The sequence below is a fragment of the Zingiber officinale genome, chromosome 4A (genome assembly GCF_018446385.1).
Source record: "Zingiber officinale cultivar Zhangliang chromosome 4A, Zo_v1.1, whole genome shotgun sequence".
In the NCBI taxonomy this organism is placed as follows: Eukaryota; Viridiplantae; Streptophyta; class Magnoliopsida; order Zingiberales; family Zingiberaceae; genus Zingiber; species Zingiber officinale.
Genome location: NC_055992.1, coordinates 42,593,923 through 42,610,817, shown reverse-complemented (window position 1 = coordinate 42,610,817; position 16,895 = coordinate 42,593,923). Strand labels below are relative to the sequence as shown.

The 16,895-nt window shown below is 35.5% G+C and overlaps 1 protein-coding gene across 1 annotated transcript; it reads right to left on the bottom strand.

Moving 5' to 3' along the window:
- Positions 1-5,320: 5,320 nt before the first annotated feature.
- LOC121972376 (B3 domain-containing protein Os06g0107800-like) lies at positions 5,321-15,948 on the bottom strand. The gene is made up of 3 exons (XM_042524057.1): positions 15,491-15,948; positions 14,247-14,304; positions 5,321-5,500 (listed from the first exon to the last, which is right to left on the bottom strand). Exons 1-3 carry the CDS (start codon positions 15,946-15,948, stop codon positions 5,321-5,323), a joined length of 696 nt encoding a protein of 231 aa, XP_042379991.1.
- Positions 15,949-16,895: the final 947 nt, after the last annotated feature.

The following is a 16,895-nucleotide window of genomic DNA, read 5'->3' as shown; positions in this document are numbered from 1 at the left end:
TGAGACACAACGACTAGATTTCTGTCTTCTTCTTCACAGGTTCATATAAATCAAGATGTGGAGGGCCTCTGCTGCTGCTTCTTCTTCTTCTTACTTCTGCGATCTGAGCTTTGTTGGGCTCTCTACTGCTGAAGCTTCGTGTGAGCTTCCCTCGGCTGGGTCTCCAACAACAGTTGCTGCTGTGGTTGACATCCGTGAAGTTGCTGCTTCATCAACAGTCGACGAGAAGGCAAGCAAACTAGTGTTTTTACATTCATATTGTTCTTAGCTTCTTGCTGTATTTCTTGTACTCTGATCTTGCTGTTGCAAGAGAGATTGTGGCGAGGTTTCTCCACCCAGAAGGAGTTTTTATTAGCCGGTTTTCCACGGTCTCATCCACCGACGGATTGATAGGATTCGTCCACCTTACGGACATGCCGAGGAGTAGGAGTATCATCTCCGAACCTCGTTATATCGTCGTGTTTGAGGTTTGATATTCTCCCGTTTCGTTCCTATCTTTTATTTCCGCTGCGCTAACTCAAATTGTAGGAAGAAATGAGAATTTGGGGTCGGCTATTCACACCCCCCCTCTCTAGCCGCATCTGAAGATCCTAACATACTCCACATGCTTTGAAGGAGAACGTTAGTGGAGCTTTTTCATCGTCTTGAATTAACAACCACTAGGTTGTAACCAAGTAATTTTGGCTTCTTCCTTTAATTTATGTTTGTATTCATTTTTTTATTTAACAAAGTGTGTCCTTGCTAAGATTGATAGCAAGAGAAGTTTTATTTCTAACTTGCAGGTTATTCACCCCCTCTAGCTGGCCTACTGGGACCTATATAAAGTTCATATGGCGTTGACCCCCTCTAGCTGGCCTACTGGGACTTATATAAAGTTCATATGGCGTTGAAGGAACTGACTTTGAAGACACTTTGTTCAATATAGGTCGTAGCTAATAAAACATCTCCCCAAAATGAAATAAACAAATTAGCTTGTGTCATCATGAACTTTGTCATATCTAACAATGTTCTATTCCTTCTCTCAGCAACATTATTTTGTTGAGATGTGTAAGGAATAGTCAATTGTCTAATTATGCCCTTTTCATTACACAAATCCTTAAATTGATCTGGATATTCACGTCTCGTATCATACCTCAAGGCCTTTATTGGCTTATCCATTTGATTTTTCACTTCATTTGTATAGTGTCTAAAACATTCCAATGCTTCAAATTTATGTAAAATCAAATAGATATGACTGTAACAAGTGAAATAATTTATAAATGTAATAAAGTAAGAGGGTCCATGTCTAGCCCTCATACTCATTGGACCACATATATCTAAATGAATCAATTGCAATAGAAATTCTCCCCTAATTGCTTTTCCAAATAGTTTTCATATAAATTTACCAGCAAGACAATGCTCATAATTAGAAAAATCAACTTTAGAAAGAGAACCTAATAGTCCTATTTTTATTAGCCAATTCATACTACCTTGCCTAATGTGATCTAATCTAGCATGCCAAGTATAAGCATCTACATTTGCATTACTAGATGAATAAACATTTAACAAAACATAATGATCAACATAATAGATAAACATTTGTCTGACACAATCTAATACAATAAAACCACTCTTGAGATGTCCACAACCATATATTGCCATAGTAGATACGAACCAAATTACTACTAAAGTTCAAACTAAATCCTAATCTCAAAAGAATAACAACTGATAACTGAATCCTGATCCTAAAAGAACAACAACTGATACTATATTTCGCTAGATTTCTGGGGCATAGAGGGCATCATGTAAGATAAGAGTTTGGCTCCATGCAACTCAAGTTTTCAAGTACTGATGCCTTTGACTTCAACTATAGCATTATTTCCTACATATATCCATCTTGTTACATAAGAAAATCAACAAAAATTTGCAAATGTTTCCTAATCTCTAGTTGCATAGTCTATTGCTCCTGAATCTACAATCCACATAGGATAAGATTCTATTAGTAAAACAATACTAGAGACACATATAGTACTCACAACAGTATTAGTAAGTGCTACCTTTTTAGGCTCATGACACTCACGAGCGAAATGACCAAATTCTTGGCAATTGCAGCACTTCATTTTGTTTTATTTTTCTTTTTCGCAAACTTGTTATGCTTATTCTTTTGGTTTGGCTTGAAGTTGTTCTTCTTGGAACCTTCGATAACATTCTTCCCTTTCTTATTTTTCTTCCGATTCTTAAAATGTTTAAAGCCTGAAGTTTTCTTGGAACTAGATTCAGCCTCAAAGTACTTGCTATGGACTTAGTAGCACCAAGTTGCTCATCCTCAAGTTCTACATGACTAGCAGCATTAGAGAAAGTCTTAATGCTATCATTGTAAGTTAGATTGACTTTCAAATGCTCGCACTTGTTAGGAAGAGATCTAATCAAACCTTGAACCAATTGCTCATTAGAGAGCAATGCCCAACTAATTTCAATTCTCGTATCATGTTTGACATAGTTTGTAAATGTTGTTTAATGTTGTGGTCAACTGGTTTCTTGTAAGTGTCAAACTTGATAGTTAATTGCCTGAGACGAGTGACTGTAGTACCTCCATACTTCTTCTTTAGGTACACCCAAACGTCATGAGTAGTAGGATGCTGCTCACATTCATGGACAAGATCATCAATTATATAGCTAACCAAAATAGCACAAGCAGTCGAATCTTTCTTTTTCCATGCTTGGTAAGCTTCTTGATCTCTCCTCTAATGAGCTTTGTTCCCCACACTGGGATCCTGCATGATTTGGTTGATTCCCTCTAAGACATCTTACTCATCAAGCACATACGAAATCTTATGGCACCAAGTATTATAGTTGTCACCATTCAGTTTGTCACCTTTGTTAAGATCAACAATGATAGATTTTGATGTCATAATCTTTTATTTTTAGAAGTGGTAACACAATAACACATGTTAATGCTCATTAAAATATACACATTAGTTTATGTATTTGTAATTAAATCTATGATGATTTAACATAAGGCCTAGACTCGAAAGCTCACTAAGTTTCCAATCATCATTTACAATCCTAATGTTGCATCATCATAAATTTAATTTCAAACTACAAAAAAATATCAATTAATTTTAGGTGAGAATCACTCAAATTCTTCCCACCTAAAACACCCACATAACTTAAAATATCTCAATAGATTCCAAATAAACATATGTAGATAAACATGTCTTAAAATAATCTAATATCAAACTTTACTATTCATGTTTGTATTCAAATACAAATAAAACATAAACTATATTACATATGCCATATTATATTCATGTGAAAATTTTAAAATAAACATACATCATAACTAGTTATCATTCTAAATAAAATATAATTTCTTTTCATTACATATGCAGATTATCTTGGCCATTCATCTTGAGAGCTTGTCTAATGAAGCGAACTGTAAGAGACGAGTACCATAAGAATTTATTCTCTTGGATAATGACTTATTCATCTTGAATTAAATCTCTTTCCTCCATCTCATAATCAATAAAGACTCTATCGCATCAAGGTAGATCGTCGATCCGCTTTGGTTAAGTATTTCATCAATTATGCTTTTCCAACATCCATGCAAAGAATCTCGTGGAATTCAAACTATATCATCAAGTTCAAAATAATGACCCAAATGTAAAAGATATAAACATTTCTCCTCCCAAACTTTAAGATGTCGAGGTATGATGTGCATATGTTTCATTTCATAACGCTTAAACATATGCAACTTTGCTATTCTTCCCGAGGCAACTTTAGCTGCTCCCCGAAGGATGCTAAGAGTTTGTTTAATTCTAGTTATATCTATACTATGAGAAAGAAAAAAAATATTAGATTGGACACACAGACAAACCTAAATGTCTATTTGATCAAATCTAAGCCAAAACCCAATTAATTGAAACAATAAATCATAAAGTGTAATTCCAATTAAACACGTGAATTAATTGAAACATAATATTTCACTATTGTTGCGGCATGTAATGTTTCACTTCCCATTAGAATATTACACCCGTGAATCAATACTTCCAATTAATTGCAACATGTTTTAATTGAAAAAAATAAAACAAGGAAAACTTACGTGGTTTTAAGTTTTTCTCTGCCATTGCAACATGCTTTAATTGTAAAAAAATAAAATATATAAAAAGCTTAAGTGGTTTTAAGTTTTTCTCTGCCATTCTTAAACTAAACCTAACTTCCACGCCACCACAATTTTCTTTCTTCTTAGCCAGGCCGTTTCAAAATTCCTTGAGATCCTAGACAAAAAAAAAATTAAAAAAACAAAATTTTTTAATATATTTTTAATTTTCTTTAACATTTTTCATTTAGATTTGGGAATCAAAATAATAATTTAAAAAAAATATTTTTAAAATTAGTTATTAAAAAGAATTAAATATTATTTTTTTAAAAAACTAATTTTTGATATAAAATTTAGTTTTCTGACGGGTATTTTGATAATAATTTATTTCTTATTAATAAAATTATTAAATTATTTAATTTTTTTATTTAGGATGTCAAATAGACTTTATTAATTTTAATTTTAAAAAATTTATTTTTGCTAATGCATTTTACTTTGTATTTTATGATAAAAAAAATCTCTAATTCATATTATTATCGAGAAATAAAAAGAAAGAGCGAGGAAGAAATATTATCTGCAAAGTAAGAGAAGGACGTTCTCTCCTAGTATCATCAGTGAGGAAGGAGAAACATGTAAAATCGTTGATGAAAAAAAGAAAAGACCACAATGCACTGATGAAAGAACTATTAGGGTTTTTAAAAAATATTGAGGAGAAAAGAATTCATTATGTTTTATAAGAATAATATTACTAATTGTAAAATAAAATAGGAATCGGAGTAATAATAAAAAAAGAAAGAAATATGTCAATTTAAAAATGAATTATATTTAAGGCAGAATAAAATCTAATATAAAATTATGGTAGGCAAATTAATGAGGAAATAAAGATAACTAAAAGTATAAATAGGAAAAAATTATGGTAGACAATTAATGAGGAAATAAAGATAACTACAAGATATAAATAGGAAGTGGAATCAATAATGAATTAATTGATAAGGTGTCATTAATGAATTAGCAAGAAATTTATAATTAATTAATATTAATGATGCTAATTTAATTTTTTCAATATCTTTAATTAATTAATCAATGGGCCCCAATAAAATTGGGCCCTAGGCATAGGCCTATGCCTTGAGCCGGTCTTGTTCGTAGCCACACCATGACCAGCCGATGGCGACGGTTCCGTTCCTCTATGACACGATCGTCGGCTATGGGAGATATCCACAATGTGGTTGTGACATTGTCAGCTCAGGAGGAAACCACAACGCAAAATCGTGATTTCCCGGCGACTCGCTTGATGCGTAGTCGGCAAGGGTTTGCAAGGGGGCGCCATTCTTTTCCTCCATGGCTCAGGACCTCCGCGGCGATTGGTTTCTCCCAACGCAATGGCCGACAATGGCAGTAATCCTGACTATTTGAGATATTGATCTGACATTGAAAATGTTCATTTAGGCCCACTACAAATTTCATAGAGAGAGCTTTTCGGGAGTTTCAGGCTTTTCGAACTCATATTTTATTTAAATGTGTCGAAATCAAGTTAGAAATTTCACTAATTGAAGCTCTGATACCAATGGTGGAAAATGAACTCAAAAAATCAAATAAAACATCATTCGACCTCAATGGTCCGATACTGTTCACAAATGGAAAGAGATCAATTCTCATAATCCAAATGTTTAAATTGTGATATGATGATTTGCAGAATGGAATGAATATATTCATGGTAAGAACCACTACAAAAAGAGTCGTGACTAACGACTGAATATTCCGTCAGAATTCCGTCGGTAAATGAGCTTTCCGACGGAATACCGACGGAATTTCTGGCATCGGGAAGAATTTGGTCGGCGTTTAATTTACCGACGGAAATTGTATTCAGTCGGAAATTACCGACGGAATGTATGACTTCCGTCGGTATTTATTAACGACAGAAAACTTATCCCGTCGGCAAAGGGCAAACGGCATGTAACGAAGGTTGCCGACTGAATCAAATTCTGTCGGTTTTTTACCGACGGAAATAAACTTTCCGTCGGTAATCACCGACGGAATTAACCTTTCCGTCGGTAAAATACCGACGGAATTCTACATTCCGTCGGTGTTCACCGACGGAATTCAATTTTCCGTCGGTGCTTTACCGACGGAATTCAATATTCCGTCGGTATTCTCCGACGGAACGTAGAATTCCGTCGGTGAACACCGACGGAAAGGTTAATTCCGTCGGCATGGTATCGTAAAAACTTGTTGCTGTTCGATAAATTACCGACGGAATGTAGATTTCCGTCGGAAATTACCGACGGAAAATTGAATTCCGTCGGCAATATGCAGTAAAAAATTTGAAATCCCTGTCCTGCATTTCCCACTTATTATATATACATTTTTTATACAATAAAAACCATCACAAACGATGCTAAGACAAGCACAAATCATACATAATCACAATCCACACAATCAACAACCAACACAACATACAATATGCTCACAAACAAATAATAAAACTGTCTAAAAAACAATACAAAACATATAACAAGTGACCATATCTCTAAAATTTAATACAAAATAAAACATAACCAAATATCAAGTACTGACAATCATAAACATCCAAAAGTACTGATAAGTCAACGTCAAATACAAAATATTCAAACTTACCATGATACATCGCCTACACATAAATCCAAATATAATCCTGTAAAAGTCAAATATAAGAGATTATAATCAGACTGAATCGATATAATTGTAATATATAACTAATTTTACATGTAATAAAATACCTGAATTATATTGTAGATATCCAATGATAGTATCAATGTATATAACTAATTTTGTACAATGGTGAATGTATCAATATGGACTCCTGCAAAATGTAATACAATTTAAAATAAATATCTAAGAATATCCAAATAGAATAATTATATTTGACTTAATTAATGTATGATAAATTAAAACCACTTAAGAATCTGAAACCTAAAAACAACTACAATATACTTTAAGCATACAACTACTAAAATTGAGCCACCTCCACAACGACTTAAGAATCTGAAACCTTATAAAAACAACTACAATATTCATTTTATGATTGAAGTAGTTCAAGTTATTGTATCATAAGCCTAATGAGGACAACATGCAAATCTGAACCTTTAGGTTATGCTTGGAACCTTGTCCCATTAGAGGACAGATTATGCATGAAATCTAGTGTCTATGAGTTTGCTTGTCAGCAGAGTTGTGTTGGAGTTGGTCTGGCCATGGAACAATACAACACTAGTACTCAAAGGAACAATAAGAATATCAAGTTAGTTTCTGAGTGTGCATAAGCTGCACTCCGAATTTACTCGATAGTTGAATTAAGGAAAGGTTGTCTATCTCGAAAATTAATCGGGTGAAGTTTGGACACTTGGATTATTAAAAAAAACAACAAATGAAAGTTTAACAAACTTAGAGTTTGTCACTAGGCAAAACAACTTAAAGTTTAACAAACTAGAGGTTGTGGAGGGCTTGGTTATTGGTGTTAAGGATGGTTAATCAATCAAATAAGACACTATTAGTATATCAATAATCTAACTTCTTTATTTTTTCTACTTCTTCCAGTAGCATGGTTAAAGTGTGGTTATGAGAAATTTTATGATGGAGAAAGTAAACTAGATGTTCGGTTCACAATCAAACAACACTAATATTGAATTAATAACAACTAGGAACTGTAGATATCAACACTAATATTTAAGACATAAGCTATATGTTTAAAAAAGGAACATAAATTACTAATAATTAAAAAATACTTACGACTCTCCGACAACCCTAAGAACTGTAGATCCACGAAGTGGTGGTGTTGGATGATCTGCCATTAGATATAATATCTACAAAATAGCATTACAACACATCATAATAGTTTACAAACATGATAATCAGGCAATAAAACAGAATTGAAGCATAACTTACTTGATGAACAATAATGCTAAAATGTAATCAATGCTAGACTCTGGAAACAGTTCTACTCAACATCAACAGTTTGTAAGTCGTTGTCGCTAGACTGTGTTATTTTCTAATCAAAGTTATATCAGACCTACAATTGTTTTTTATAAAGTTTACATTTCTGCATAGTTAACATCTTCCGGAGATATCTCCAAAGAATATTACCCAACGAAAGACAGACAATTACAAATACTCTAGATTCCTCTGCAGAGAGCCTATTATACAGCATAGAAATCAGCAGCGTAGATGAGATTTAAACCGATACAGGCTCTCTCTCGCACATTGGAGAGACGAACTCAGTCGCTAACAGATCCGATCTCATACGAGAAGCAAAAAAACTAGAATCGAAAAGCAGTAAGCAGTGTAGATGGGCACGGGCCTGCGGCAATTGCCTGTCGCAAGCAAGGGCCTGTGGCGCCCGGCCTACCGCGAGTAGCGGCCTGCGGCGCTGGCTTGCAGTGAACAAGGCCTTGTGGCGTCGGCCTGTGGCGCTAGCCTGCATCAAGTAGGCGCCATTGGCGGCCGGCTGCCGCGAGCAGGTGCCTGGGGAGCAGCCGGCGGTGGAGCACACGCCCGGGGAGCAGGCGCCGGCGTAGCGCCGACGTGCGTGTCAAACAAAAGAGATGAGGGAGAAGAGGAGCATACCAAAGTCGCCTGTTGCTGATCGCCGACAACGGGAGAGGACACGAGGCTGGACGTCGAGATCGCCGGTTGTCAGTTGCCAATCGCCGAGGAAGCGGAGAGGAGAGGAGATCAAGTTCACGCGGAGAGGAAAGTCGCACCGTGCCCTAATTACACTCTGTTTTACCGACGGAATCACAATTCCGTCGATAATTACCGACGGAATTGTGATTCCGTCGGGGTTTACCGACGGAATTCTGATTCTGTCGGGGATTACCGACGGAATTGTGATTCCGTCGATAAACTCTAACCCTGATTGGATCGCCCGATTAGCGATATATACTGACGGAATGTTAACTCCGTCGGTAAACATCAATACCCGAACCCGTTAAATGAATTGCCGACTGAAATATATATTCAGTCGGAATATTACCGACCGAAATATATATTCAGTCAGTATTTACCGACTGAATTAAATTCAGTCAGTATTTACCGACTGAATTAAATTCAGTCGGTCGTTACCGACTGAATTATGATTCCGTCGGGGATTACCGACGGAATTGTTATTCCGTCGGGGATTACCGACGGAATTGTTATTCCGTCGGTAAACTCTAACCCTGATCGGATCACCCGATTAGCGATATATACTGACGGAATGTTAACTCCGTCGGTAAACATCAATACCCGAACCCATTAAATGAATTGCCGATTGAAATATATATTCAGTCGGAATATTACCGACCGAAATATATATTCAGTCAGTATTTACCGACTGAATTAAATTCAGTCGGTAACTACCGACTGAAATATATATTCAGTCGGTATTTACCGACTGAATTAAATTCAGTCGGGAATGCCGTCGTTATTTACAGGTTTTTTTGTAGTGAACATCTCCTCCTTTTATTCCCTTTTCATTTCATATATATCTTTATCCAAGAAAGTGGGATTAAGGAGGTTATCAGAAAGAAAAACTCTCCCTCCAAATATTCAAATCAAATATTTGAATTCATTTTGGTCCGATCGGGTTAGTCCTCATGGGCGACCTGTGTAGTCATCATTTTTTTCTTACAATATTTAAGGATCGAATCTCAACTTCGACGAATTAATAGATAGATTTTTCTTAATGGACGGTTAACCTAAGAACATTGGGCTGATATGCCGTCAATTACGAGCACTTCCTGATTTACTCTAATGGACAGTAGAAAACTTCTGGGGACTAGACTGATCGCCTCTAAGATTAGTCGGTATAAGATTAATACATGATGCCAACTAAAAAAAATAGTCGGCCCCTAGGACTTAATGTAGTGGTAGGAGACATGGTTCATTTTCTAAGCAAATTGGGTTCAATTCCCATGCAAGGCTATTTATGATGATTGAAGTACTAGTGAAGCTGGAGCACCAATGCACCATGTTAGGAGTTACTACACTAACTCCACCTCCTGAATTTACTTGGTGGGCAAAAGATAAGGTTGGACCATCTATCGGGCTATAGTGAGATGTTAAGAGGTGAGACTTACTCCTAGACAGAGAGTTCAAATATCACGCAGGATACATTATATCTGAGGAGTTTGAAAAATTGTGATACTGAGCAGTCTGTGAGAACCCATTTGTACTTCTCTGCCTATTTTACCTTGTGGCCGAAAGAAACATCTATAGAGTTGGATAGACCACCTCTAATATTAATCGGATAGTAAGAACTGGCTGAGTACTTATAAAAAACAATAGTTGATGTATTTCAACGATTTTTCTTTTTGACACTGAAGTACTTCTTCTGAGCTAAAATACTCAAACATTACCCATCGCATTCCATTTGGATAAAAATGGAAAATTTAAAATTTACTTTGTAGACATGAAATCTATACTCTTGTTGGATTCATAATGCCTTAGCTTACATCACAATCTCAATGTATAATGTGTAAAAGAAGAGATTTGATTAAGAAGTATTTTGCCCAGCGATAATGGTAGAGTTACATATTAGGACATCTGTAGTAGGAGGTTTATAACATACAATGTATGCTATAAATCTTTCAATATAAACCCCACCTATGTAGCTTGGGACCAAGTTTATAAAAAAAATAGTAGAGAGAGGATAGAGAAAAAATTTTAAAAAAAATGGAATTTTTAAAAGAGAGATGTTTTATGATAATAGAGAGTGGCTTTTAAAAGAAGTAAGGTTTTTAATTTTTGATATGACAATGATGTGACAGAGCATAAACCTTTTTAAGAGGTTTACGACTAAGGATGCCCTTATCTTTTAAATTTTTGAAGTAATTATGTATGAGTCGTGAGTTAATGGATGAATTTTATTTAATGAACGATTGACTAAAGAACGTTAGAGTGATGGGTCGCTCATTGCGAATACTTGTCGATTTATTCCGATAGTCAATGAAAAATTTTTATGAAGCCAAATTGATCAATCCAAAATTAATCAGCATAAATTAGATATACGATGTCAATTAAAAAATTGGTAATGACGGTGGTACTTTAGACCTTATTCATTTCAATCAATTTTAAGACATTTAGTATTAGAATATTTATTCAAATAAAATATTAATCAAGCCAATATCAGATCAATTTATCTTTTCTAAAATCATGCTTAATTTAAAATTTTAAAATATTTCAACAAATAAATTTAGAGTTTAAATACTTTCTCAATTAAATTGTTAAGCTTCCAAAAAATTCAAAAGTTGAGAAAATTTTTTCAAAATTAATTTTGAATTTCCGAACAATTAGGAAAATCAACATTAAATTCTTCAAATAATTATAATGTAAAAATTATATTATAAATTAAAATAATTAGAAAAATAATTTAAAATTTATAAAATAATAATATTTTTGTTTTCAATTTTACAAATAATTTAATAAATTGATAAATATTTGGAAAAATAATTTCCCTTTTTCCATATAGTTTCAAAATCTAATTTTAAATTTAAAATAATTTATAAATCTATATTTGAATAATTTCATAAACTAGTATATGTTTTCAAGATTATTATTGAATTTTAATGACAATATCATAATTTTTTTTTGGATTTTCAAATCCTTTTACTTTCAATTTCAAAATTAAATTAAAAACTTAAAATTTATTCTTATTTTGGAATTGAATTTTATATTTTAATTATTAAAAATAATTAACTATCTTTCTAAGCTTTCAAAATATCAATTTGAATCTTAAAATTGACTTCAATTTGCAATGCAATCATAATTGACTTTAAACTCAAGTCCGCTCAGGACGGTCTGATGGCTAGCACATGAGGTGTTGTCATCATGAGGTCTAGGATTCAAATCTCGATAAAATCGAGGTAAATGTCTCCCTTATGTGCTATTTACTATTCCAAAGACTAGTAGCCGCCTTGGGACAGATTGACGGGGGCGCTGGGGCGAGCGTATTCACCTTTTGCCACCATAATTGACTTTAAACTCATCTCCACATGTTGATGCAATTGATATCTATATTAATGTTTGCTCTAATAAATATTGAGATCAATTTTCAGCGGATGCAAAATATCTCGTTGGGTGCTTAACCTCCTTCATACAAAGAGCCGTTACGCTAAGATAAAATGTCCCTTTGATTTTCCTGCCTATATCTTACCTTAAGATTTGCTATACTCAACCACTTGGGATGAATGATATCATCATTTGCTCCACTAATTAACTTCAATCTCCCACTTTGATGTATAAAATGAGATGAGAATGTTTGATGTACAAAGTGAAATGCGAACATTTTCACGATCTATGTTGTTACTTTAAGTTAGATAGATGCATACTTGAATTGATATACCTTGTCATTCAATGTCATAAATAACAAATTTTCTATTTATTTAAATATTAATACGAATAAGTATACAAAATATAATAACGAATTATGTTGTCAAGTAAAATTATATAAATAGTTAGGCCAATCTAATCATTTAAAGCTCTAAATAGCAATTTTTAAAAATTAGAAAAATGTTAATGCCAACAAGCCTATTGCATCCAACACATCATATTGGCCATTCATGTACTATTGAAATCCATATCCTTGCGAAAGTCATCCAATGTTATATCGTAACCATGTCCACCATGCTCTAAAGCACAAGAACTAGCTATCTTCATCTTGGATGTTTGTCTGCGCTACGATAACAATGAACTGGATCATTCTATACATCTCGTGGGCGTGTGCGCACACACACAAAACTAAATAAGTTGTGCTGTTGCATGGTAAAACAATCACCACATGAAGAACTGCGTGGATATTAACTAACATAATGCTGTGATGTAAGGGGATAAATATGTTTCCAACAAAATCTTACTCGTAATTCTAGGGTTAGATGCGCTAAGGACTACTATTAATTTACGAGTAAACTATAGATCACCTTATAAAACTTATGAGATAATTGTGATCATTACTATTTTTTACTTCACTTAGTCTTTAATTATCTGTAATTACTATTTTTTCCCATAGATGCCTTGTTTATAAATTTTGTTTGTTTGTGTATTTAATTATGAGTATATGACTTGCACATTAATGTACATTTTATACTTGACTAAATAGTGGGATAAACCTTGTTTAGATAGATGAACTAGTTTTTCTTTGAATAAGAAATGTGGTTCAGAAACAAGCAGATATCCATATTGATTGTTAACTTCTTTAAGAAGGTGATATACTAATAATAATAATAATAATAATAATAATGATGATGATGATGATGATGATGATGATGATGAGGAGGAGGAGGAGGAGGAGGAGGAAAAAAACTCTTTAATCAAAAAGAACAAACACACATCACAAATAAACACCAAAAAAAAAAAAAACTCTAAAACAAATTGCTTATTGGATTCGAACTGTGCTTTATATATATAGAGCCTTAAATAGACGGAAAAGGTCATAGTGTTGTAGGATTTTGTAGGTTCAACAAAAAAAAAACAAGATCTAAGTGATTTGAATATCTAAATGTTCTTCAAATCACACCAAGCCTCATCAATTAGCACATGCTTACCTTGATAGGGTTTCCAAAATATTTTATCTCACCAAACCAGACAAGTTGACAAAGAAATAACTATGTAAAGTCCACTTTGGCTGAAACTAGTTGAGTTTTATTTATCTACTTTTTTGTTTTATGAAGTTCTGAAACTTGGCATCAACCTACACATGGTGACTAACCAACAACATGCAACTCAACTTCCAAAACTTCACCAATGTGACGATTATCATTGCGAAGTCCTTAATTAGAACATATTCAGTTATTTTGAACATGAGAGTCTTCTTTTCCTTTCTGAAGAAACATCTAAGTATGCATAATGAAACAGGAAGAAAGATCTCTTGTCTCTCTAACTCCTCTGATGCAGATGGATATTTGAACATTTAGGGTTTTAAAGCCTAACTAGCTAGTAAAAAGAGTGTTTCGAGCATGATCAAATTAGAACTAAGCACCCCACTCCTCTAACCAAACAGTAGAAGGTAAGAAAATAGTATAATATAATATATGTTGAGCTGCAGAACCGGTTCCCTCTTTTTTGGTTATTATTATTTAGTTTAATATTCATTTAATCCGTAGGGCTTCACTCAAAGCTAGGGCACTTTTGAGTAGGTTTGTACTGGTTTTAAATGTGTTACAGGAACGTACGCTGCAGAAGCCAGCGCCCAAAACCCTAACCCTGCACCTCTCTTCTCACTTTTATATATAACTGCAATCAATTCTTCTTTAATTGTGACGTCCAAATCAATTAGGTTCACTAAATGACATGATCGCAGATCGTCACATCCATGAATTGTCTGCGCAAATCAAGATGATCTGCATATGTATAAATAAATGGTGAAAGAAATCCAAAACAATTCATTAATTCCTGAGTAATATATAATATTAAGCCTAACCTAGTCTTACTGGGAAGCTGCGTATCTATCAGCCGAAAGCGAGAGAGATCTTGTCAATACATAAATATATATGTGCAGATTAAAAATTTGAACGAGAGAGAGAGAGAGAGAGAAAGAGAGATGTAACCTCAAAGATCTTCGTCACTGTGTTTCTCTCATATCCACATACATCAGGACTGCAGAAAAGAAAAGAAAAGAAAAGAAAAGAAACAATTGTTAAGTAAGTAGAAGAATACTGAGGAGATCGAAGAGATATGATCTTTATCCTTGAAGTTGTTGTGATAATTAACTAGATAAGTTTGGAAATGATGTACACTTTAGCTTGATTATCTACATCTGATCTCTCATGATTAAAATTGGTAGAGGAGAGAGTGCTTGGAGTAGATAATTAAGATACAAACAAGCTAAGCTCATCATGTAGATGATTTTTGATTTTCTTGTTTGTTTCTCTGATCATCATATATCATCATCATTCCTCAGTGTTCCCACGAGATGGAAGAAATGAAAAAAGAATGACAGCTACAATTAGTCAAAACCCTAATCACAAATCAAGAATTTCTGCAGCATTAATTTGAAGGATATTGTATTGCAGTTTCTCCCTGCGGAGACAAAATGTCGTTAGATTTGTAAGAGCTAGTTTCCTTCATCCTCTGCCCGGAGGGGGTTTAGGCAGCGCCGGCGGATCTGCAGGAGGAGAGGTCTCTGACTCGGAGCACTCCAAGTCAACGCCGAACAGTCTGACTCGCTTCCGCTCCGCCTGACTCGCCGCCCTGATTCCGAGTTGCTGCAGGGGCGGAGGTGGCGGTGGCGTCGGCGCCCCCAGGCCTCCTGGCCGCGAATGGTAATACGAGTACCACGTTCCTCGGTGGTTGTAGGCCGATGGCAGTTGCCCAGCGGGCCGGAAAAGCCCCACCCACTGCGCCATCACCGAGCGAGGGATAGGCGGGAAGCGCCCCCGGATTTGCTGCTGTGGCCTCCGCGGGGACCAGTCGATGAAGAGGCGGAGGCCGGATTCCGCGCGGCTGAAGGAGACGGTATCGCCAGTGTCGAGCTGCTTGTCCTTCACGAACCGACTCCAGCCCTTGGTGATCACGTAGCTCTGGCTGCTGTTCCAGTACGAGTACCTGAACAGCCACTGCTTCCCTCCGACGGCAGAAGAGGCTGCGACGCCGGCTAGGCACTCCTCGAAGCGGAGCAGCACCCCCTCAGCGGCAGTCGAGGGGTCGAGGGGGAAGTACTTCTCGGCGTAGTGCTTGGGGATCACGAGGCGGTTCAGCTTCCCGACGTCGCTGGGTGTAACCACCTTGTCGAACATGTGCTCCAACTCCACCACAGGGGCCGCCGCGGCCGCCCCCACAGCCGAGGAAGAGGAAGAGGAGGAGGACGCTGACCAAGGCGTGGAGGATGAGGAAGAAGCCGAAGCGAAGGGAATCATTCTCTCCATTAATTCTGCTATATCTTTTATATATATATAAGCATTAATCTCTTTTTCTGACTTTATACCATTTCTTCTTCTAGAACGAGCATGAGGGGAACAAGGAAAGGGGAAGGGATTATGGATCACAAATCTAACTTGCAGATCTAGAAAGAAAGAGAAAGATAGAGAGAAAGAGAGACTAGGGTTTTGTTTTTCTTCAGATTTCAGGGATTAGAAAAAGAAGAACCAATGGGAGGATGAGGAGGAAGAGAAGAGATGTAGGGAGAAAGGTAGGAGAAGAGAGCATAGGATATAGAGGAGGAGGAGGAGGAGGAGACCTTCCAAGGTGAGGAGAAAGGGAGGAGCCCCTCAACCCTCAATAATAATCCGGTAGGTCTCATGTAACCTTGTCCTTGTCGACATATGGGAATTGAGGTGATGCTAGCTATAAACTATGAACCCTAGAAAACAAAAGCCAGTTGGATATACATACAGATAGATATAGATAGATAGACATGCAGATCATTATTAAGTAGCTAGCTAAAATATGGAGGAGAGATTGGATCAGTGCTTAGCTTGTTTGGCGACGTGGTAGAAAAAAAATGACTTCCTGTACGTACACATGGATGGGAGAATGTGTAGCAAATCAGAGGCAATTCTCTTGTAGTTTTTGTGAAACTAACTGTGTAGGGGAAGGGACACATGCCTGAAGATGAAAGAGATGTCTTCTTGGCAGACTCTTCTCTGCCAAGCCAAGCTTTACATTGGAAGAAGGGGGAAATCTACATTTGGTTTCTCTAATGTCTTGATGTAACAGGCCATATATATATATACATATGTAAAAAAAAAAAAAAAAAAGCTTGCTTCAGATCTCAACCCTAGCTATATATTATCATAATAGTTTTGGATTTCATCAGGAGCACAGGCTTTATGAACTGCTGCCACAACTTCAGAAGCATACAAACTAATAGAAT

Bases quoted from the DNA above. Each gene is read 5' to 3' on its own strand.
- LOC121972376 (XM_042524057.1), bottom strand. From the start codon at position 15,948: ATGGAGAGAATGATTCCCTTCGCTTCGGCTTCTTCCTCATCCTCCACG. The intron at 14,305-15,490 runs GTCCCCGCGGAG...TATATATAAAAG, and splicing joins CTCCGCCTCTTCATCGACTG to TGAGAAGAGAGGTGCAGGGT. The intron at 5,501-14,246 runs GTAACACATTTA...TTTCAATGTCAG, and splicing joins CTTCTGCAGCGTACGTTCCT to ATCAATATCTCAAATAGTCA.